Genomic DNA, 22,422 nt, shown 5'->3' on the forward strand with positions numbered 1-22,422 from the left:
CATATAAGTAGTTTCCCTGTCTGGCCTGGGATGTTTATATACATATATGTTGGTAAAAAGTGTTAAGAGGGAAAAAAATTTCCCATTCTCGAAGTGGACAGATGAGTTTTCTTTTCTATAAGGTAAATGGTGACATGTATTTCTTTTTTTTTTTTTTTGAGACAAAGTCTCGCTCTGTCGACCAGGCTGGAGTGCAGTGGCACGATCTTGGCTCACTGCAACCTCCACTTCCCAGGTTCAAGCGATTCTCCTGCCTCAGCCTCCCGAGTAGCTGGGATTACAGGTGTGTACCACCACACCTGGCTAAGTTTTTTGTATTTTTAGTAGAGATGGGGTTTCACCATGTTGGCCAGGCTGGTCTCGAACTCCTGACCTCAAGTCATCTGCCCACCTCAGCCTCCCAAAGGGCTGGGATTACAGGCATGAGCCACTGTGCCTGGCCAATCCAGACATTTCTAGTTGATCTGGGGTCTCCAAGGGATCCTACCTCCCGTAAGGAACTGGGCCCATTTCGGAGCTGCAAAAAATGGACAGGGAAAATAAAAATGATGAGAGAAGTAGAAGCTGGCATTTGTTAGCCTTTATTCTGTGCCAGGCCTTGACTGAGCAGAACCTAGCACATGAGGGGAGGGCACTCTTATGAGTCTCATTTTCTAGAGGGGCAAATGGAGGCTTAGAGAAGGCCGATGACCTGCCTAAGATCATGTGGCGAGTAAGTGTCTAAGTTGGGCCTGGAGCTCTGGCTGTTCTGGGCTGGAATGGTGGGGTGCTTGGGGAGAAGCCAGAGATGAGCCCTGGGCCGGGGCTTTGGCAGAAGGGCTTCTGGACCATGGTCAGGGGCCAGGATCCTGCCTGGAAGGCAGTGCGCCCAGTGTCTCCAAATGACCTGTTGACAGACTGGAGCAGACGGGGCAGCTCAAGCCAGCAGACGGTGTGAAGTGCTTGGCAGGAACCCAGGGTCGTGTCTGTGGCACATTTCTCTCACACCCTGGGCGGAATGCAGTGGGACGGCTGGTCCCCACAGTGGGCTTGGCTTGTAAAGCTTTTCTATTGGAGCAGGAGCCGAGCCGAGCCACCCACTCTTGTCTCTAAGCTCTAGAAGTAGCTTCCCACGCCTCCCAGAGACAGATGCTCTGGTAAGAATAGTGGGACGCCACCTCCACCAGCAGCCTTAGGGACAGCACCTGCCAGAGGGCATCGGGGGTAGTCCAGGGCGGTGAATGCCCACCCTCCTCTCCACTGCCATCCCTGACCCGACTTCCCCCCAAAGGCAGCCACCAGGTGAGGCCCAGGCTGGCCCCGTTGTCATCTCAGGGGTTAAGGGCTCCCCGTCGGCCCTCATTGTGGGTGACGTGGCAGGGGGCCCTGGAAACAGATCCAGCCTGTCCTCTCAGTGCTCCCTGAACCCTGGCTTGGGGTCTTTGCACCTGAGGAAGTGGCTGCCGCCCATCACTGTGGGGTGGCTGTGGGCTGGCACTATACCTGGGTGAGTGACGGACACACCGGCAGTGAGCCTGAGCCCCATTGTCTTCCTTTGCCTCCTGTCTGCCCTCCCAGGCTCAGGTGGCCTTCCTTCAGGGAGAGAGGAAAGGGCAGGAGAATCTAAAGACGGACCTGGTGCGGCGGATCAAGATGCTAGAGTATGCGCTGAAGCAGGAAAGGTGAGCCTTCATCCTGCCCTGGGCCTGCCTTCTGGGTCCATCTCAAGCACAGCGTCAGGAGGCCACCAGCCACGCCTCCTTCCAGCTAAGGGAGATTTGGAGTCGACATTCTTTTCCATCATTCCAGTACCATAAGATTCTAGGGGAGAAACAAGACAGAGTAGGTGGGATTTGGGCTAGACATCAGGAACAATATTCACAATGCTAGTGGCCCGCTGTGAGCCAAATATCGTATAGTCCTTACCTCCGTTATCCCTTATCCCTTCCAATAGCCTAACGGGTATTGTTAGCCCTGTTTCAGATAAGGAACTGGGGTTTCAGGGCTGATGGTTTCTTCAAGGGCCCCTGAGAGCAACCTAGGTTGCCTGACTCCAGGGAGCGGTTTCTTTCACCAGGCCAGGTCTGTGGGGGGTGCTTCAGCCTCAATGGTAGGAGACCAGTTGGGGGAGGCCCTGTGATTGGGGGTTTGGGATTCCGGATTCCTTAGGTAACCACTGACCCTGTCTACTCTCCCCCATCTCTTATTCATTAATCATTTGCTCTTTTAGGGCCAAATATCATAAACTGAAGTTTGGGACAGACCTGAACCAGGGGGAGAAGAAAGCAGATGTGTCAGAACAAGGTACCCACCCTCTGATGCTCGCACTGTCGGCACTCTCCCGTGTGTGCCGGAGAAGCTGAGTGTGCTGGAGAAACTGGAAGATGGGGTGCCTCTTTGTCACTTTGCTCCTTAAAAGGCAGAATCAGCCCTGGGGCTGGGGAAGGGCGGAATCTCACTCTCAGAGCCCTCCCCATGGGCTGCCAGGTCCTGTGCTGGACCCTGGGGGCCAGTCCTGCTTGGGTCCCCCTGTGTAACAGAGGCAGTCACATGAGCAGCTCACGGGATCCCTTTGCGAGGAGTGGGCGCCAGGGCTATTTATAGAGCGCTGGGGACGGTGCAGGAAAGCCAGGGAAGACGTCACTGAGGAGGTGGCATTTGAACAGGGTTGCCATTCAGTCGTTCATCCAAAAAAGACTTTATTTGTAGGGTACAGGCTTTGTATCACAAATCAGGAATACAGCAGAGAGCACGGGAGACATGGTCCCTACCCTTTGGTCCCTTAGAGTCTAAGCTCCTTGAAAGATGATTCCGTTCCCCAGCAGGAGAGTCAGGGGAGAGAGCACAGATACAGAGACGCACACTGAAAGAGTTAGGGGATAGGGAGTCGGTCAGTGTGACTGGGCAAACGGTGTAGGGCAGAGGATGTGGGAGGGCGGGCTGGGTGAGGGGGAAGCTTGGCCGAGGCAAGCTGAGAAGACCTTGTGTGCTCAGCTGATAGTGATGGTCATTACCTGTTGCCAGCTCCTCTCACTAGAACGGAAGTTCGACAAGGGCAGGTCTTTGTTTACCCGTGTAGCCCAGGCCCCTGGCCAGGCGTAACGTAGATGCCCAGGAAAGACTTGAGTAAAGTACTAAGCAAATTAGCTCATTGCATCCTTTCAGCACTCCCAAGAGGGAGATGCTGTTATCATTAAGCTCATTTCTCAGAGGACGAAACTGACACCGCTTACACTAACTCAGGGTCACACAGCTGACCTGTGTGGGGCAGAGCCGGGCTTGAACCCAGTCGGCCCTTCAGAACCAGGCCAGCTTTCTGTGAAGGAAAATGACAACTCGCCCAGAGTTTTGAGATAAAATCCTTACCTTGTCGGGGGCCAGTTTGGGGAACCACCAGTCAGGAGACCTAGAGATGAGACCGCTTCAAGGAGGAGGAATCCCCGCGTGACGGAAGAGGGCAGGGTTCCAACACTCAGGAAGTGACGCCACAGGACCCGTGACAGTGACTGATTTGGGTTGGAGGGGTGAGGAAGATGGAGGAGGTGATGGGTAGGTGGCAGTGGCCTGACTAAGCCTCCGTTCTCTCACCCACCAGTCTCCAATGGACCCGTGGAATCGGTCACCCTGGAGAACAGCCCGTTGGTGTGGAAGGAGGGGCGGCAGCTTCTCCGACAGTGAGTATGCTCGGGGAGGGGGGCTGGGGACACATGGCACATTTGACTTGAGAGATAAGTCCAAAGACTCCACAGTCCTTTTCTGTCCCCACTGGGGACGCTGAACTATCAGGATCTTAACTGGCCATGGCTGAAATGGCTTTCACCCTGTGGGCGGAGCCTGGCCTGGGGAGAGGGAGGGAAACCCGCTGCAGGAGGCAGACATGGGGACGCCCCTGTTGGAATGTATCCCTGAATGCCTCTGTGGCTTTTTTTTTTTTTTTTTTTGTCTCAGTGGCCATAGGAGCCCTGTGTGGCTTTTTTTTTTTTTTTAAATACCTTGTGAAGATTTATGAAGTGTGGCTTTTTATTCCCCAAGGGTAATATTAAATTATTTTTATTTGTTAATTATTTATTTAAAGACTAATCAAATACAGTAGTGGGAAGTGGGGAGAAGGCAGATCTGTAAGTAGGTCTGTAATTGACTGTGAATTATCACAGTAACTCACCATGTTTGGACCAGCAAATTATTAATGTTATTATTATTTATTATTATTTTTTGAGACAGTTTCTGCTCTGTCGCCCAGGCTGCAGTGCAGTGGCACGATCTCAGCTCACTGCAACGTCTGCCTCCATCCACCTCAGACTATTCTCCTGCCTCGGCCTCCTGAGTAGCTGGGATTACAGGCAGGTGCCATCACACCCAGCTAATTTTTGTATTTTTTAGTAGAGATGGGGTTTCAGCATGTTGGCCAGGCTGGTCTCAAACTCCTGAGCTCAAGTGATCCGCCTGCCTCGGCCTCCCAAAGTGCTGGGATTACAGGTGTGAGCCACCGTGCCCAGCCCAGCTTATATATTTTATAAAAGCTGGGATTTGTTTTCACTATTAAGAGTTGCAAACATCGGCCAGGTGCAGTGGCTCACGCCTGTAATTCCAGCACTTTGGGAGGCTGAGGCGGGCAGATCATGAGGTCAGGAGATCGAGAACATCCTGGCTAACACGGTGAAACCCCGTCTCTACTAAAAATACAAAAAATTAGCCAGGCGTGGTGGCGGGCGCCTGTAGTCCCAGCTACTCGGGAGGCTGAGGCAGGAGAATGGCGTGAACCCAGGAGGCGGAGCTTGCAGTGAGCCCAGATCATGCCACTGCACTCCAGCCTGGGCGACAGAGCAAGACTCCATCTCAACAACAACAACAACAACAAAAAGTTACGAACATCTCTCCATATTAATTAGTTACGTTGCATCACTTTGAAGACCTTATAATTTCCTTCCTTTGGTCCTATGGAGAAAAAAAAAACCAACATATGGTTGTCATATAGATAACCATAACTCTCCATGGCCAGTTCCTTGTATTTTGTCGAGGTTGCTTTTAATTTTTTTGTATTATAGACAATGTGATAGAAATCAGGAAGGTATTTGTGCATATCCTTGATAGATAACTGGAAGTGGGGTTGCTAGCTTAAAGTGTGTGCAAAGAATAACCCTAAAACAATAATAGTAATACTAACAGGCTACACTTACCAAGTACCTATTATGTGCCTGGCACTGTGCTAAACGTTTTCCACCTGTTGGCTCCTCACTGAGCTCTCTGTGTGGTGTAATGCCAGTGTTCCCCTCATGAGAAAACTGGCATGCGGTGAGGTGATCTGTTTACACAAGGTTGCATGGTTAATTTGTGGGATCTTGGGCAATCCGCCCCCAGTGCCCAGCTTTAAAGCCCCATGCTTCCCTGTCTCTCTTTTGGTGGGGAGATAGAAGCCTCAGACACACACAGGCACACAGGATGAGATGTACATGCAGGTGCGTGCAGCCTAACATTCAAGAGACAGGGTCAGGGCTGCGAAGGGACAGGGAACGGCAAAGGCCTCCTGGCCAGGAAGCCTCCTGAGGACTAGCAAGGGACTGTTGTCTCTGTATTTTGAAGCCACAGATACCCCAAATTGATTTTTGTTCTTTTTTCCTTCTTCTTTTTTTACTTTTAGTCCAGTCCCAGCTGGCTTCAGTTTTTAAATTGCAGAAGTAATAAGTGCTCATTTGTAGAAGTAAGTAGAGTAAGTTGCAAAAGTTCCGCTTACGCCCCTAATCCCATTCTCCAGAGGTCGCTGCTGTTATGTTTTTTATAGATCTTTCTAGGCCTCTTGGGGGACATAATACAAACGTGTGTTTGCGTGTGGTGTAAGCTTTATGCACATTAACGCCTTTTTGTTTTTTTCTACAAGCATTGGCATCATGTGGATCATAGAACTTAGCGTTTTCGTTCTGCTGTTTACCGTGGCCAGCTTCCCTTAAGGCTCTGCCCTGTTGATTTTCTGCCTCGCAGCGCTATGAGTCATTTGCTGACACAGCCCCTGTCGGTGGGTGCTGAGGCTGGTCCCTGTGCTTTGGCTTCCCCATACAGCAGTGCAGGGAGCACCCTCACACATAGCATTGTGTGTGTGTACAAGGGCTTCCATTGGAAATAGCCTTGACGGGGAACAGCTGGAGCGAGGGTGTGCTTATGTCAGATTTTGGTGTATGCTCTTAAGTGGCCCCTTGAGAGGTTGTCTCAGTTTGCATTGGCCCCTGCAGTACATGAAGAAGCCCGGGGGATGTCTGACCCACGTGGCTCTGCACCCCTGCAGGTACCTGGAAGAGGTGGGCTACACAGACACCATCCTCGACATGCGATCCAAGCGCGTCCGTTCCCTGCTGGGCCGCTCGCTGGAGCTCAATGGGGCAGTGGAGCCGAGTGAAGGGGCCCCCAGGGCTCCACCAGGCCCTGTGGGGCTCAGTGGCGGGGAGTCGCTGCTGGTGAAACAGATCGAGGAGCAGATAAAGAGGTGAGCCCATGGGCCTGGCAGGTGTGTCTCTCTGTTCCTCCTGACTGCTGGTGAAGGCCAGGGTCAGAGTGTCAGCTGATGGCATTGGGTGCCCTGGTGGCCCCTCCTCCTGGAGTATGCCGTGGGTTCCCTTGTTCCGAAACCCTGAGTCCCTTCACTGCTGTGATCCCCTGGATTCTGTTCTGGGTTCCCTCCACACACTTCCCTACGGCCTCATCCCCAGCCCTGCCCCCATCCTGATACTCAGGCCTGCCCGCTTCTCGGTCGTGTGGGGTGCTTACCGAAGGCAGACCCTGGGTGCCTCGCCAGCAGGGAGTGGAGCACACGTGGTCACCACCCTCAGGAAGCTCTGGCATGTTCACTCTCATCAGCAATTGTCAGTTAAGCAGAGCAAATGAGGCCACGTAGGTGATGCTAAGCACGATGGAGACCACGAGGGCCAATATGTGCTCCTCTGTGGGAGGTGGGCAGGGAGGGCCTCTGTGGGCATTAAATGGAGGGTAAGTCACACGAGTGGCTGGGAGGAGAATGTTCTAGGCAGGGCACAGTGAACCCCGAGGTCCAGAGGCAGGAGAGACGCAGCCTGCACAGAAGCAGCACGAGGCCGGCGTGGCCTCAGGCAGTGAGTGAGGCGTGGGCTGCGCGGAGGTCGTGGTCTCAGGAGTCAACCACTCAGGGCCTTGGGCTCGGATAGAGTCTGAGTTGGACTCAGAGTTGTGGGAAGCCAGTGCTTTCGAGCAGGGGAGTGACATAATCTGACGTACCTGATCCACTCTGAGAAGGAGAGGTGTAGGAGGGTCACAGAGGAGGCAGGGGGACCAGTTAGGAGATGGCTCAATGTCCGGGACAGAGCTGACGGACTTTAGCGGTGGTGAGGTGAGAGGTGTCAGCTTCCCCAGAGGCTTTCAGGCAGTCGACACTAAAGGACTGCAGCTAAGGGGAGAGGAAAAGAAACAAGCGACTCCAGGGTTTGGTGTGAGCCATTGGAGCAGCATCCCCTGAGACGGGGAAGCCTGGGAGTGGAAGTTCTGGGGGCCGCCGAGGTTGTGTGAAGTGTGAGCGGCCTGTTTACCCCCACGTGGAGAAGCAGAGCTCGTCTGGAGCTCGGGGGCATTTGGCCCCTAAACATAGCTCTAGTTGAACAAGCACATGGGCGTTCTTTGGAAAGCCATGGCCATCTGCAGTGCCTGCAGGAGTGAGTGTAGATGGCGTAGAGAAGAGATCTGGGGACTGCCTGGGTGCTCTCCCACTTAGAGGCTGGAGGGAGGAACAGGAGGAGGAAGCTGAGAAAGAGGCTGAGCCTGTGCAGTGTGTCAGTGTCATTGTGGGAGGAAGGCCCGTGAGAATGGAGTCCTGTGTCCCACTGCAAGTGCAGCGAGTGTTCTGAGGATGGAGTGGAGCTCTGGGGATGGCAGCCGTGAGGCGAGAGGGTATATCTGCAGTGACCTCTGCACCCGTTGGTACCTGGCAGTTGACAAGACCTCCAGGGCATCAACCTGATGGCAGAAAGTGGGGATGTTTGCATCGATCTGCACTTTGAATTCCACCCTGCCTTCTCCCGCAGTCAGGCTGGGTCAATACCTCCTCTGCTATAACTTGTCATGAAGTTGGAAGCCAGGAGGTGGAAGGAGGAGTGCCATCTGTTGCTGGGGATAGTATAGGCTCCTGGGTAGCAGGGATCGACGGCGCCCCTGCTTGCGCAAGGCTGGCTGGCTTTCGGTGCCTCGCCGAGCATTTGTAGAATGGCCGAGCATTTGTAGAATGGCCGGTTCCTCTTTCCTGCAGGGCGTGTTTGCCTCCTGCCTGACCTGCCCTTGTGGTCTGACTGGGCTGTAGGAATGGGGACTGCTGAGTCAGTGGCACTTTCTCATCCAGCTTTCCTTCTGACTCAGCACAGATGGAAATTTGTGACCAGGGTTGGGGGCTAGCCCTCTGAAACTCAGGTCGGCGGTCAGTGAGGAGCTGGGCTCCGTTTGTGGTCTGAGTGAGGCTTCCAGTTGGAATGAGCATTTGTTGGGCAGAGGCTGAGGTTGGGGCTCTGTGTGTGACCAGAGTCAAGGCTGCTCAGGGCTCAGGGGGTTAGCGGGGTCTGGGCTCTGGCCACCAAGCCTGGGAGGGCACCTTCCTATCTGAGCTTTGACACCTGGCAGGACTCATGCCTCCTCTCTTCCGCTGTCTTCGGCAGGAACGCGGCTGGCAAAGATGGCAAAGAACGCTTGGGCGGCTCAGTGCTGGGGCAGATCCCCTTCCTGCAGAACTGCGAGGACGAAGACAGCGACGAGGACGATGAGCTGGACAGCGTGCAACACAAGAAGCAGCGTGTGAAGGTGAGCCCTTCCTCCACGACCTGCACAGCCTGGCCTGGGTGTGACCTGATCAAGGCCCTTCCCAGAGTCAGCCTGGGCCTTCAGGGGCTGCGGTGTGTGCTGGCAGCAGGGATATGGAGACACACAGGCCCTGGCCTGGAGGAGCTTGTGGCCAGCAGCAGCCTTGTAAATAGTCATGTGCAGAAGGACGCGTTGTGGTGGAGGCAGGGGCATGTGCTCATGAAGGAGGGACCTGTGGGAGATGGCCTCGGAGCTTTCCCTGAGCCCCAGGCTTCCCATTAGCGGGCCCTTTTGCCTGGGTCCCCTTTCTTTCCTCCTTTAGACTCAGCTCAGACACCCCCTCCTCCAGGAAGCCTTCTCTGACTCACCCTGGGCTCCCTTCCCTGGCCCTGGCCACTCTGGGGTCCTCCCTGTCTGGTCTGTATTCCTCCTGACCCCTCCCTGGGAGGGACTGGGCCTGTGTGGGCCTCCACTCCATCACCAGTATCCCCAGTGTGGCTCAGCACAGAGTCGCACCCCAAGTGGAGTGGCGTGCACGGAGCCACAGCACTGCAGGAGGCCTAGAAGAAGAGCAGGAGGGCTGAGTCCAGGGTCTCAAATGCTGGCCCCTGGTCCAGACACTTGGTCCTTCCTACGCCTCTGAGAATTTCTAGTCCTTTTCCACCCCTCCACCCATTCCATCAGGAATCATCCGTGGTGTTTGCACCCCTTCAGGCCCGCGCCCTTGGGCTGGCTGGTTGGGTAGGGCTCTCTGTCTCCACGCACCAGCCCTCCAGCGAGGCCCAGCTGGGAACCTAGGGAAGTGCCCATGGCTCCCTGGCGGCCCTGGCCCAGCTGCGTGAGTTCGGGCCCACACCTCTTTGTCTTGGCTTCATTCTCCTCACCCTTTAGATGGGGCTGAGTCCCTCTGTCTGGGTGGTTGAGGATTTAATTAGAATGAGCTGGTGCCCAGGAAGCCCTCAGCTGCACGGTGGCTGTCCCCCAAGTGCTCATTAGATGTTAGTCGGTGGCGCTGGTGGCACTTGGTAGTGGTGGAGCCCTCATGGTTCCAGGCACTATTGGCGGAGCACAGTTGCCACTTGTGTGCCCCTCAGAGCACCTGTGGTGGTTCCCTCTGGAGTCCTGAGCCCGGCCGCTGCCTTTCTGGGCATGCTGTCTAAACCCTCCCCTTCCCCATTCTTTGCACAAGTGTTGAATAAACCTTGGCGCTAGGTCTTCTCCATGCCCCTTCCCTCTGGTCCCCCCCATGCAGGTCAGAGGCTGGCCCCTCACTGGTGCCTGAGAGGTGTCGCCAAACTCAGCCTGGGGCGCTGACATGTGGAAGGGGCCAGCCACGCCCTGGAGAAGTTCACAGTGGGCAGAGCTTGGCCTTGGTGACCTAGGGCAAGTGGGTTCCTGCTGCTCAGCCTGTCTCCTGGCCTGTTTTGTGGGAATGATAATGACAGTGTTCATGGTGGCTGTTCCCAGGGTTGGGGGTTAAGTGAAGTCGTGTCTGCGAGGGGTAGTCAGTGGTCATTCAGTGAGTGGAATTTGCTCTTGTGCCAGCACGGCGGCCGCTGCTGTGTTTATGGCTACAATGCTGTGGTCCATTCGTCCTCACTTGTTTGCACCTCCATATATTCACACACGGACACCAGTGCATATCTGCTCTCCCTGCAGGCAGATTGTTGCATTATCTGACTTTTCTTCATCCAAGGCACTTTGCTGGGGGACTGGAGCAGGCTAAGCCCGGGCTAGGCCAAGGGCTGCGTGAGGGTGGGGTCAGGCCAACTGGCCCTAGTGGTAGCAGCTGTCCAAGGCCCAGCAGGGGGCGCTCCCGGGCAGCTGGCTGGCAGCTGGGGCAGCTGGCTGGCGGCTGAGGCAGCCCCATGAGCAGAGACGGGCCCAGAGCCCCGGCTTATCTGTTCCTAGACACGGAGGTGGCTTAGTCTCTGGACAAGAGGCCCCCTGACTTGTCTCGCTTTCTCTATGCGCCAGCTCCCATCCAAGGCCCTGGTGCCCGAAATGGAAGACGAGGACGAGGAAGATGACTCCGAGGATGCTATCAATGAGTTTGATTTCCTGGGCTCAGGAGAGGATGGGGAAGGGGCTCCAGACCCTCGGCGGTGCACTGTGGATGGAAGCCCCCACGAGCTGGGTGAGCTGATGTTTTCTGGCCAGCCCCCGCTTGCCTTCCCCACCGAGGGGGTGGGAGCAGGCTCAGCTGCCCGCAGCTGCTTCCTGTGCAGGGTCTCTCTACTGGACGGATATGTTTCCTGAGAGGAGGGTAGCCAAGGAGAGCAGGAGGCCCAGGCCATGGCCGCCGGCCCCTCACCCCTTCCCTGGAAAATCCCCATGGAGACGCAGGCAGGCCTGGCTCTTCCTGAAGTGGGGCCGCCAGCCCTCCAGGGCGGGCGTCCAGCTCTGGCTGGCCTCAATGAGGGAACAGGATGAGGACCCAGTTGGGGAGAGGCAGGTGGGAGGGCCGCATCTTCCTCCCTGTCCTGTGACTCCCAGCTAGGAGGGCTCTCAGGTCACGTGGGATGGATGGCTGGGGCCTAAGGCCTAGGCAAGGCAGTGAACTGCCTGCTGCCCCACGGAGGGGCCCAATCAACCTCCTCTCCTCTGCTCATGCCCCCCCACCCCCCCGGGGCCAGAGCTTCACAGCCCCGCACAGTGGCAGGGGGCCCTCAGTTTGGGGAAGGCCAAACTGGGTTGGCCAGTCACCTATGCCAGACTGGGTTGGAACTGCTGGGAGACTCCGGCCCTATGCCTCGACCCTGCAGAAAGCCGTCGGGTCAAACTCCAAGGCATTCTGGCTGACCTGCGGGATGTGGATGGGCTGCCCCCAAAAGTGACCGGCCCGCCTCCTGGCACACCCCAGCCCCGGCCACACGAAGGTAAGAGGCACCCCCAACCTGGTCCCAGTCCTGCGGGCCCATGGCAGAGGGAGGCTGCAGAGCTGAGCCCAGGGCTTCTGTGTCCTCAGGGTCGAGGCCCAGCCTCCAGTCTGCAGCCTCCCTGCCCCAAAAGTTCGTCTGTCTGTCTGTCTCCCTCTCTTTTTGTCTGTCCTGCCCTGTCTGTCTCTGTCTCTTTCCAGCTGTGATTCTTCATCTTGTCCTCTCCCTGTCTCTCTCTCTCGCCCTTTATCTCTTTCTCTGCCTCTCTCTGTCACTCTCTCTCTCCCTGGCCCTCTCTGCCCCTCCCTCCCCTCCCCCTACCAGGTTCCTTTGGCTTCTCCTCAGACGTCTTCATCATGGACACTATCGGGGGCGGGGAGGTGAGCCTGGGGGACTTGGCAGATCTCACCGTCACCAACGACAACGACCTTAGCTGCGATGTAAGTTCTCCGGGTGCCCCCTGCACTGTCCCCATTGGGCATTGCGCCCAAGGCCAGCCCCTGCAAGCTCTGACTGGGTGTCGCCCATGTCCTGCTCATCCTGTTTCATAGAGGGGTGCAGATGTAGAGGGTGGAGGGACTTGACTGCGGTTGCCAAGGCGCAGGGCCTGGAAGACTCTAGAGCCTGTGTCTTAATCACAGTTCCTTGGCTCCTCCACTCAGTGCCCCTCCCACCCTGGTGATTTGGGATGCAGGAAGATGACCTGTAGCCACCCCCTGCTCTGCCAAGTCAGGCTAATCTAGTGTGAATGGGCAGCTGGGCTGAAATGAAATATTCCGGGCCTCAGATACGGGGATGGGCCTCTGGCCAGCTGGGAGCCTTTGGTGTCGGTGCATGTGCACATTTTACTGTGACAGAATGGGATCTCCAGTGTTGGTGACCCTAGCGAGGCTGGGTGGGGACCGCTGTGAGACTCAGGAAGTGGGGTCAGAGCAGAGGTCTGAGAAGTGGAGTGTGCCATGGGGTCCCTCTGCACGCCCCGAGATGTCACTCCATCTTGGGGAAGTACAGTGTTCTGAGCCCCGCTAGGGGAGGGGGTGAGTGAACCACACAGTAGCAGATCCTCTGGCCCTAAAGAACTGTGGCAGAAGGGACAGCTGAGGCAGGGACGTCAGCTGGGAGCCCATCTTGGGGCATGGCTCTGAGGCTTGCCTGGTACTCTGCTCGTCATCTCTCCTGAGCCTGGCCCTCTCCGGGTCCCCTGCTGGGTGAGCGGCACCAGGGCGCATGCAGCGTGGTGGACAGAGGCCCCCACACCTCTCCCACTTGTGCACTGCCTCCCGCTTCATGGTCACGTGTCTGGTCTCCATGCCATCAGCTCCCCTGGGGCTTCCTGGCCTCTCAACCTCTTTCTCTGAGGCTACTTTTTTTTTTTTTTTTTTTTTGCTTCTCAAGAGAGAATCTCCCTGTGTTACCCAGGCTGGTCTCGAACTCCTGGGCTCAAATGATCGTCCTGCCTTGGCCTCCCAAAGTTCTGGGATTACAGGCGTGAGCCACTGTGCCTGGTCTGTGGCTACTTTTACCTGTCCCTAATCTGAGCCTTTCAGGGGTGGCAGGAACAAGCCATGTCGTTCCCCTGCTCTAAACAGTTCCCCGGCTCCTTGTTTCTCCAAGGCTTTTTCTTAGGATGAAACGCGCATTCCTCTGGGGCTCACCACCCAGCGCTTGCCTCATCCCCTGCCACTCTCCTTGCCTCCTGCAGCCTGTACGACTGACCTCTCAGGCCTGGGCCCGCCCTTGCTGCCTCAGGGCCTCTGCACGGACCCTTTCCCTCTCCAGGGCCCTCTCCTTATCTGGTGAAGTCCTGCTAGCTTGTGCTTCCTCAGGAAAGCCTCAGTGGCCCCCAGGGAGGAGGGCAGGCTGCCTGATGTCTCTCTGCATCTTTAATTCATTGCCCTGCTCATGGCTGATGATCCTGCACACTTGTGGGATGGTCCAGTTGTGTCCCCCATTCTCCTTCCTCTCAACTGCAAGACCCCAAGGGGTCAGGCTCACCTATGTCTCTCCAGAACCCAGCACAGTGTGGGGACTTGTTGGGCAAGCGTGGAGACTCTGCCCAGCAGAGGAAGGGGAGAGGTCCCGGCTGGAGCCCAGGCTCTGAGGGTATTCCTGCCAGGGTCATCTGGGTGGAAGACAGGGGGCGTCAAGCCCTGGGTGTCAGTGTCTGCATGACTGCTGGGATGGATGCGAAGACACTGAGGCAGCTCCCCCCAACCCCAGCTGTCTGACAGCAAAGATGCTTTTAAGAAGACGTGGAACCCCAAGTTCACCCTGCGCTCGCACTATGACGGCATTCGTTCCCTGGCCTTCCACCACAGCCAGTCGGCTCTGCTCACCGCCTCCGAGGATGGCACGCTCAAGCTCTGGAACCTGCAGAAGGCGGTCACAGCCAAGAAGTGAGGGCAGCAAGCTCAGAGCCGGGTGCAGGGGCATCTGGGGACGGGGGTGACAGGGTCTCAGTGACATCAGGCTCCTCTGTCATCCCACAGGAATGCGGCGCTAGACGTGGAACCTATCCATGCTTTCCGGGCTCACAGGTAGGGAGGTGCCCCTGAGCCTGCTAGAAATTTCATCCTAAATGCAGCCTGACCCGACCCACTCACTGCCATCCCGGGAGGCCCATGGCAGGAGGCAGGAGAGCAGGGGGCTCTGAGTCCCCGCCCCCTCCCTGACATACACAGCCCTGGCTCCTGGGGCTCTGTGCTGACTTTCACATGCCCTGGCAGCTGGTGCTCAGCACATCCCTTCAGGGGAGGAGATGGAGGTGGGGTGGGAGAGGGCAGGGGACAGGCAGCTTGTCCAGGTAGCATGGCCGGAGCCCCAGTCGCTGAATTCTTTTTGGCCATCCTTGAAGAATGCTAGTAGGGAACTTAGGTCCTGTGGCCAGGGGAGACCCTGAGCTTTTCTCATCGCCCTTTCCGCATCTTTGTCCCTTCCAGGGGCCCCGTGTTGGCTGTGGCCATGGGCAGCAACAGTGAATACTGCTACAGTGGCGGGGCAGATGCCTGCATCCACAGTTGGAAGATTCCAGACCTCAGCATGGATCCCTACGATGGCTATGGTGAGGACAACGCCTCCCGCCTTCCCCTCACATTCACTGGGACCTGGCCGTCCCCTCCACGCACGCACACATCACGTCCACCTCTTGCCAACACTGCAGGCCTCAGGAGTGCATGTGACGGCTCCCCCGTCTGCTCTGTTGTGAGCAGCGCGATGCAGTGCATGGCCAAGGGACGAGCCAGCTGGGATGGGAATGATGGCTGTGGGAGGAGGTGGGGAAGCTGCCTGAGAATCCGTGTGAGCCGGCGTCCAGAAGGCAGAGCTGGGGCCGCCCAGGCTGGGAGCAGCGCATGCACAGGCATGGCTGGCCCTGGCAGCTGCTGCTCTGCCATGCCATGTGCTCTGTGTGTGGGGATCCGCCAGGGTCTCTGCGTGGTTGGGGGGAGGACGTGTCCAGAGAAAGCAGAGAAGGTGGAGTTAGCTGGGCCAGGCTGGAGGGAGTTGGGGCGTTCTCTTTGGAGCATCTAAGACCTAAGTAGGGAAGTGACCAGACTGTCACTTCTGTTCAACATCTGTCCCTCTGTTCTCTGCCATCTTTTTGTTTGTTTTTGAGACAGAGTCTCACTCTGCCACCCAGGCTGGAGTGCAGTGGCGTGATCTTGGCTCACCGCAACCTCTACCTCCTGGGTTCAAGTGATTCTCGTGCCTCAGCCTCCCGAGTAGCTGGGATTACAGGCATGCACCACCATATCCAGCTATTTTTTGTATTTTTGGTAGAGACGGGGTTTTACCACATTGACCAGGCTGTTCTTGAACTCCTGACCTCAGGTGATCCACCCACCTTGGCCTCCCAAAGTGCTGGGATTGTAGGCGTGAGCCACTGCACCTGGCTCTGCCTCCTCTTGATCATGCACCTGGCCCTGTGCTCCACCTTGTCTGGGCAGAGTTCAGAGGTCTTTGTCTTCTCTCAAGGGGAGGACAGACTTTAGAGAACAGGCTGACCTGCACAAGGTCAGGATCGGTCCCAGCTACATTAGCCACCACACTTCCGGTGTCAGCAGGCCAGAGCTGCTGGTGTGGACTCCAGCAACCAGGGAAGCAGTGATTGGACCTCTGAATGACCAGGGGGCTTTGGAGAGACCAGGCAAAGCTCATGCACTTGGCCATGGGCTGAAAAGACTGCTCGGGCCAGGGTTGGGACCAACCCTTGGCCAGCACAGGCCGTGTGCCGCTCCTGGGGCCACAGAACCATGCTGTTCCTTCTTCCTTAATGGAGCCTGAAAAATTCTGTATTGAGCTCCCAGTTTCTGGGCCCTGCTTGGGGAGACAGCCGTGAATAGAGGGAAATCCCTGCCTTCTGGAGCCCTAGAACCTTCCTTGGAGAGCTAGTGGGCAGTGGGAGCAGCTGCCAGGCTGTCCTGGCGGTGGACAGTTCCGAGGGGCACCAGGCGTGAAGTGGGTGCATGGGTGATTGGAGCCCAGCTGCCTGGGGCTTGGCAGAGCTGGGGCTCGGCAGAGCTGGGGCTGTGGGCTGTCCAGGGAGGAGCTGGCAGCCCTGACACAGCCCATTTCCTCCCTGCGGTGGGTGCAGACCCAAGCGTGCTGAGCCACGTCCTGGAGGGCCACGGGGACGCCGTGTGGGGCCTGGCCTTCAGTCCCACCTCCCAGCGCCTGGCCTCCTGCTCCGCCGATGGCACCGTCCGCATCTGGGACCCCAGCAGCAGCAGCCCGGCCTGCCTCTGTACCTTCCCCACAGCCAGCGGTGAGTGGGGGCCCTGGCGCCTCACCCTGGAGCTATGCGGAGTCTAGAGGCTATCAGAGTGGTTCCTGCTGAGGCCCCAGGCCTCCCACCTGCTGTCCTCTACCCTGGGGCAGGGCTGGGTCTGAGGGTCCATTCAGCAGCCTTCTCTTCCCTGTGCCCTCAGAGCACGGGGTCCCCACCTCAGTGGCCTTCACCAGCACCGAGCCTGCCCACATCGTGGCCTCCTTCCGCTCTGGCGACACCGTCTTGTATGACCTGGAGGCTGGCAGTGCCCTCCTCACGCTGGAGTCCCGGGGCAGCAGCGGTAAGGGGGCTGACATCAGCTCATGGAATTGGTCTCAGTGTCTTCTGGGCCCCACTTCCTCCTGGGGCTTTGGTGACCCCTTGCCAGTCAGCTCAGATGACTCCCCTGCACCCTCGGGCCCTGAGCAGGAAGGAAGTCGGGTCCCAGTGAAGGGCCCCGCGCCCTCACAGCCAGGGCACTGGTGGGGCTGAGTGGGGACAGCGCGTCAGGGCCGCCCCGTCGGGCCCTCTTGGTAGAGTGGTGGAATGTGTTCATGTTTGTTATTCCTCTTCCCCCAGCCCCAAAACAGGGTCCAGGGGCTGCTTGTGCAGAACCAGCACTGCGGTCAGGGACCGGAGTGCCCTCGCCCAGCCCCCCTCGACATCCAGGCAGAGGCTGTGTAGGGGCTGTCACGCTGCACTCGTGCCTCTGTTCCGGTCTTCCTGATTTTCCCCTTGACATCCTTCCCTCTTCCTGCGTTTTCCTTCAGGTCCAACCCAGATCAACCAAGTGGTGAGTCATCCAAACCAGCCTCTCACCATCACCGCCCACGATGACAGGGGCATCCGCTTCCTGGACAATCGGACAGGTGAGGCCTAGCCCGTTGTGCTCGTGGTGGGTGGGGAGGGCCAGAGGCAGGCAGCAGAGATGCTTGCATCCTTGTGGGAGGCTCTGAGAGTGTCTCCTCCAGTCCTTTCACTCTCTCAGGCAAGGCCCAGAGTGGGAGGGGAACCTGCCACCCGCCCCTCTCGCCTCAGGTAAGCCGGTGCACTCCATGGTTGCACACCTGGACGCAGTCACCTGCCTAGCCGTGGACCCCAACGGCGCATTCCTGATGTCAGGAAGTAAGTTGGGCACACTAGTCCCACCAGGGCTGGGGAGAAGGGGAGGAAGAGGCCTGGGCACTGGCTCCAGGCAAGTGCTCAGGGTGCCCGGGGGCCAGGGCTGGGGGAAGCTGGTCTGGGCGGGAATGACCAGGGTGACCATAGGGGGCAGCACAGTCCGCTGGGGCCCTCCTCTGGGGCACTGGAGCTGCGTCGTCTCATTCAGCCTCTAAGCAGCCTGTGCGGTTGGTACTTTGATCCCCAGTTTACAGATGTGGGCCCTGACACCCAGATGCTTTGTAACTTGGCCATTGAAGCTCTGTAACATCAGTCCAGGTCTACCTGGGGGTACCCATGGGACTTCCATGCCACCCTGTTGTCTCTGGATAAGGGCATTGAGGCCAGCAATGTGTGGCTGTGCTTAGAAGGGATGGAGTGTGACATGGGTGGGTGGAGAAGGAGACTGGAGGTCGCTGTGGGGTGAAGGGTAAGGCCTGCAGTGAGTGCAGCAGTGAGTGTGTGCGTGCAGAGGCGCGGGCCGTGGTGTTGGAGGCTGTGGCTGGCCTCTGCCTCCGGGCCTGTGCTGGCAGCCTCTGGTGGGTGAGGGGCTGGTCAGTGAGCTCCAGCCCAGTGCCCAGACAGGGCTCTCTTCTGGGGGCTACTAGACAGTGGAGGGAGCTGAGCCTTTGCCCTGCCTGATCCTCTTTACCGTAAATTAAACCTCTCCTCGCCAGGGCCCTGCCCAGCCTGCCGTCCTCTCCCCTCTTCTCCCCAGGCCCCTGCTCAGGCTCTTGTGGCCACCCCCACCTCCTGCCTCAGGACCTTTCCCACCTGTCCTTCTGCCTGGAAGGCTCCCTGCATTCCTCCTGGGGCCATTCTGTCGTCACACTGACCGGCTGGGTTGCTTGCTTCTTTCTGTTGCTGTCGCCCAGCTGCAGCGTCAGTGCTGCGGGGCAGGGAGAGTTGCCTGTTTTGTTCACTGCCCCCACCCCGCCCACCCGCCCTGGGGCTCAGTGTGCAGTAGCTTCTCAGGAAATGCTGGGGGATGAGATGGACTGTGGACAGGAGGGGACCAGGGTTCTCCTTTGGGCAGGCCACAGGAGGTGATGAGCAGAGGGTGAGAGAGAAGAGACTTGAGCCCCAATTCCCCTGAGGCCTTTGGACAAGGCCAGGTGAGGGGTTCCAGGGCTGCATCTGAGCAAGGAGCCTAGTGACCACCCCTTCTGTCCCCAACACCTGCGCAGGCCATGACTGCTCCCTGCGTCTCTGGAGCCTGGACAACAAAACGTGCGTGCAGGAGATCACGGCCCACCGCAAGAAGCACGAGGAGGCCATCCACGCTGTCGCCTGCCACCCCAGCAAGGCCCTCATTGCCAGTGCTGGCGCCGACGCCCTGGCCAAGGTCTTCGTATGATGCCCACCTGGCCCTGCCCTGGCCGCCACGCTGGCTAGGGTGCGGGGCCGGGCAGGTGGGGCTGAGGTGAGGGCAGAAACCCTGCATCCTGAGTCTCTGCACGCCCATGCCTAGTACTCCCGGGTGTGCTGAGTCCTGCAGTCCAGTCAGGGGCGTCCTGTGAGAATCACTGGGGGAGCCCTGGGCATGCAGGGGAGGCGTTGAGGCCTGAGAGGCGCCCTAGAGGCAGTGACTCAGTCTCCCCTCCCTTCTCTCTCCCGCAGGGGACTCCCAGCCTCACTGGAGGTGCAGAGGCCTGGCCTCTGTTTGCCGTGGAGCCTGGTGGTGCTAACGGCCCTTTCCCCAGGAATCCCTCCCCCACGGCTGCCTTCCCCAAGCATCCAGCCTGGGGATGGGCCCCTTTCAGGAATCACCCCCGAGGATGGCCTCAGGGTTTCCCCCTGTGCCCTGACAGCCACTCCTGGTATCAGAGCTGCCTTCCAGAAGGCAGCACAGCCAGGGCCGGGTGTCTTTAGGGATCAGTTTTTCCAAGACTCCAGAAGGTGCCAGGTTCTCTCCTTGAGCTCCTGCTCCCCCATCCCCCATCCTCCCAGACCTGGGTGGGAGCTGTGCTGGGAGAAAGGGTGGCAGCCGGGAGCCTCGGAGCTGAGCCGCGGCCTGGCTGTCCCTCCCCTCCGGCCCTCTTCACTGCTTTCCAGACACTAACCAAGGCCTCCAGGCCAGGGATTGCCCAAGACTCCTGGGGCAGCCCTCCCAGCGCCCCATGGGGTTGCCCATGGGCAGAGATGGCTTTCTTGTGCCCCTCCCTGGGGCATGGAGGGTGGAGTGGGCCCCGGGTCCCCCTGAACTCCCTGTATATCTGTATAAATAACGGGATTTTCATGGCGCCGCCCCACCCGCGTTATCACTGTGTGATGGTCTCGGTCAGTCTCCTCCCTGTCTCCACTCTTTCCCTCTATTTATTTCACTCTTGTTTGGTTCTACCCTGCACCCTTGGTCCCCTTCCAGGTTCCTGTTTATAAGCCCCAATCCCTCTGCCCCCATCTTGTATGTGAAAACTTGTCTCAATAAACCCTTTGGAGTAAGATGGGTGACGGTGCCATCTGTTGAGGGGACTGGGGACTTTGGGGGAGGAGTGACCGGCTCTGCCTGGGTTGGGTGGAGTTTGGAGAGAGGGGATATGATGGGTTGGGGTTTTGTGGTAGGGCAGCAGGGGCTGGAGAGGGGCCCAGAGTTTGGGTGGGGTGTGGGTGGAGAGCAGAAGTGGAGGCACTGGACCGAATCTCCTTGTGCCCTTTCTTTCTGTCCCTAAGTGCTCCCTCCCCAGATGTAGAGCACTGGGGAGCAGATACTGTGATGACAGTCCAGCTGAAGCCTCAGCCCTGCCTGGGATGTGTGAGGGGTGGTGGCGAGGCCAAAGGGCTGGTGCCCAGAGGATGTAAACCCCTCTTCCTGTTCCCATCCCAGGCCCACAAGGAGCAGGGAGGGAAAGGCTGCACCTGCCAGTGGAGGATGATGGCTTTGGGGCGCAAGCTGCAGGCTCCTCCATGCTGGGAGGAGGTGCCGCAGGTGCCCGAGCCCTCGTGGCTCCTGTCCTGATGCGTCCCTCCTTTCCCTTCTCGGTGGTCCATGTCTACTGTACTGAGTGCTTTACATGGCATTTCACTGGGTCCACAGACTTAAAAAGAGGGAGCAGGTGTCCACATGCTCCAGATGAGATGGAGGGGACCGCCGCTCCTGTCTCCAGGAGGCTTCCACCACCTACCAGCCAGGTGTCCTTGGTAATCCTAGCACCTCTGCCACAGGCCACTAATGCCCACTTCCTGGGTTGTAAAGGGCTGTGCCCCCAGTCCCCTAGCAGGCCCCAGTGAACATACGAGAAAGGATGGAGGCCGCTGTCTGGACACTCGGGACATGGCAGTGTTTTGCTGGGACAGTAATCTGCCCCTCAGGAAAAAGGGTGCAGGTGGGCAGGAGGCCCTTAGGTGACGCCAACAGGAGCCTGCGTGGGCTCCACGTGGTGTGCTCCCTGCCCATCCCTCTGGGCTCGATGCAGTTCCCCAGGTGGTGGTTTGGGTTTTCACTCCAGCCTCAGACTTCCTTCCTCAGCCCCAGCCCCCGGATGTGGTGACAGAATCGATACTGTACCGACCTCAGCTACCCCCAACGGCCATACACCAGGAAGAGGGGCTCTTCTGGCAGCCCCCATCCCCAGCCAGCCCTGCCATTTCCAGTCCTGCCAGCATCCCAGCCAGACAGGTGGCCCTTCTCTTAGAGCTCAAACCTAGGCCTTGACTTGTCAATCAAAGGGGTGGGTGGGGCAGCTTCCCTCAAGCAACTTCACTCTGGGATCTTGGGCAAGACGTTTTGCTTCTCTGAGGCTTTGGCTTACTCTGTGTAAACTAAATGGCAGCCACTATTTGATTATTAGCTGGGGAGGAGAGATCAAGCCTGACCCCTGTAGCGGCTGAAGTTTTACAGCAGGGCCCACCCAGCACCCGGTAGGTCCTCACAGATGCTTGCTGGGCGACTGAATGGACGTGCCCACCCATCAAAGCCTGAGTGCTGGAGGTGGCCACCCCTTTCTGCATGTTATCAGAGACAACCACCATTTACTGAACTGCTGCGTTTCCAGGCACCTGTATACGATGGCATCGGCTCCCACCATCCCATGTGGGGTCAGTCCTATTACAGTCCCAACAGATGGAGGGACTGAGGCTCACAGAGAAGCCATTCGCCTAAAGTCACATGGAGAGAAAGACACGCACACGTACTCCACATCCCCAGGAGACACACTCTGCATCTATGAAGTGGTATGGGTGTGCTGTCCTCCCTCCGGGCAGCCCCACACTGTCCTAAGGCGGGGTTGGGGTGGGCGGGGGAATGGACCCTCCCCACCATCCAGTTAGCGCCATGCACCTTGCCCAGCATCGCTGGAGACGGACCTAAAGCGAGCCCTTCCTACTAGAGGCCTCGGTCTTAACATGTGTTAAATGGGCTGGGGGGGGGGGCACGCTCTGCAGCACCCCCTTCCCTGGGCTGGGACGCGGCGGGGAGGGCAGGGGCAACGCTCGGAGAACAGAGAGGCCGAGCCCAGGGAGCGGACCGGGACCTGACACCGATTTCCCACCCGTCCCCTGCCATGGGCGCCGGACGCCTGCCGGAGAGGGCTCCCCTCCTTAAAGGGCCAGTGGCCTCCAGGCCCGACGCCCGCGACCGGCGGTGGGTGATAGTGTTTCCTCTCCCGGTCCAGCCGAGGGAAAAGTTAACTTTCCAGGCTTGGCTGTGTTCAGGGAAGGAACTGGTCTCGCCTGCCTGCCCTCCATCTCTCACACCGACCCTGGTCCCGGACCCTGGAGGCGGAGGTCCAGTCCCCAACTCGGAGGCACCGGGCCCGCCCTCCCCTTCCGCCCCCAGCCCCTCGGCAGGCTCCGCCCCCTTCCTGGCGTCGCCGAGGCCCGCGCCGATTGGTCGACTGC

At 58.2% G+C, this 22,422-nt stretch overlaps 1 protein-coding gene across 2 annotated transcripts in view; it reads left to right on the forward strand.

Moving 5' to 3' along the window:
• The window catches only part of STRN4 (striatin 4), a 26,059-nt gene extending 6,029 nt beyond the window's left edge, over positions 1-20,030 (forward strand). The window contains exons 2-18 of one of the 2 annotated variants that reach the window (XM_030807698.1): positions 1,558-1,661; positions 2,210-2,283; positions 3,575-3,653; positions 6,257-6,454; positions 8,640-8,781; positions 10,759-10,918; positions 11,547-11,660; positions 11,985-12,100; positions 13,881-14,056; positions 14,150-14,197; positions 14,600-14,721; positions 16,252-16,422; positions 16,586-16,726; positions 17,196-17,294; positions 17,464-17,550; positions 18,774-19,009; positions 19,207-20,030. In XM_030807698.1, the coding sequence (XP_030663558.1) occupies positions 1,558-1,661; positions 2,210-2,283; positions 3,575-3,653; positions 6,257-6,454; positions 8,640-8,781; positions 10,759-10,918; positions 11,547-11,660; positions 11,985-12,100; positions 13,881-14,056; positions 14,150-14,197; positions 14,600-14,721; positions 16,252-16,422; positions 16,586-16,726; positions 17,196-17,294; positions 17,464-17,550; positions 18,774-18,943 (2,001 nt within the window). In that variant the 3' untranslated portion in view covers positions 18,944-19,009; positions 19,207-20,030. The remainder of the gene's footprint in view (positions 1-1,557; positions 1,662-2,209; positions 2,284-3,574; positions 3,654-6,256; positions 6,455-8,639; positions 8,782-10,758; positions 10,919-11,546; positions 11,661-11,984; positions 12,101-13,880; positions 14,057-14,149; positions 14,198-14,599; positions 14,722-16,251; positions 16,423-16,585; positions 16,727-17,195; positions 17,295-17,463; positions 17,551-18,773; positions 19,010-19,206) is intronic. The other variant, XM_030807699.1, reaches the window with a different exon arrangement.
• The last annotated feature ends 2,392 nt before the right edge of the window (positions 20,031-22,422 follow it).

This window comes from Nomascus leucogenys, unplaced genomic scaffold (genome assembly GCF_006542625.1).
Source record: "Nomascus leucogenys isolate Asia unplaced genomic scaffold, Asia_NLE_v1 Super-Scaffold_241, whole genome shotgun sequence".
NCBI classification, from domain to species: Eukaryota; Metazoa; Chordata; class Mammalia; order Primates; family Hylobatidae; genus Nomascus; species Nomascus leucogenys.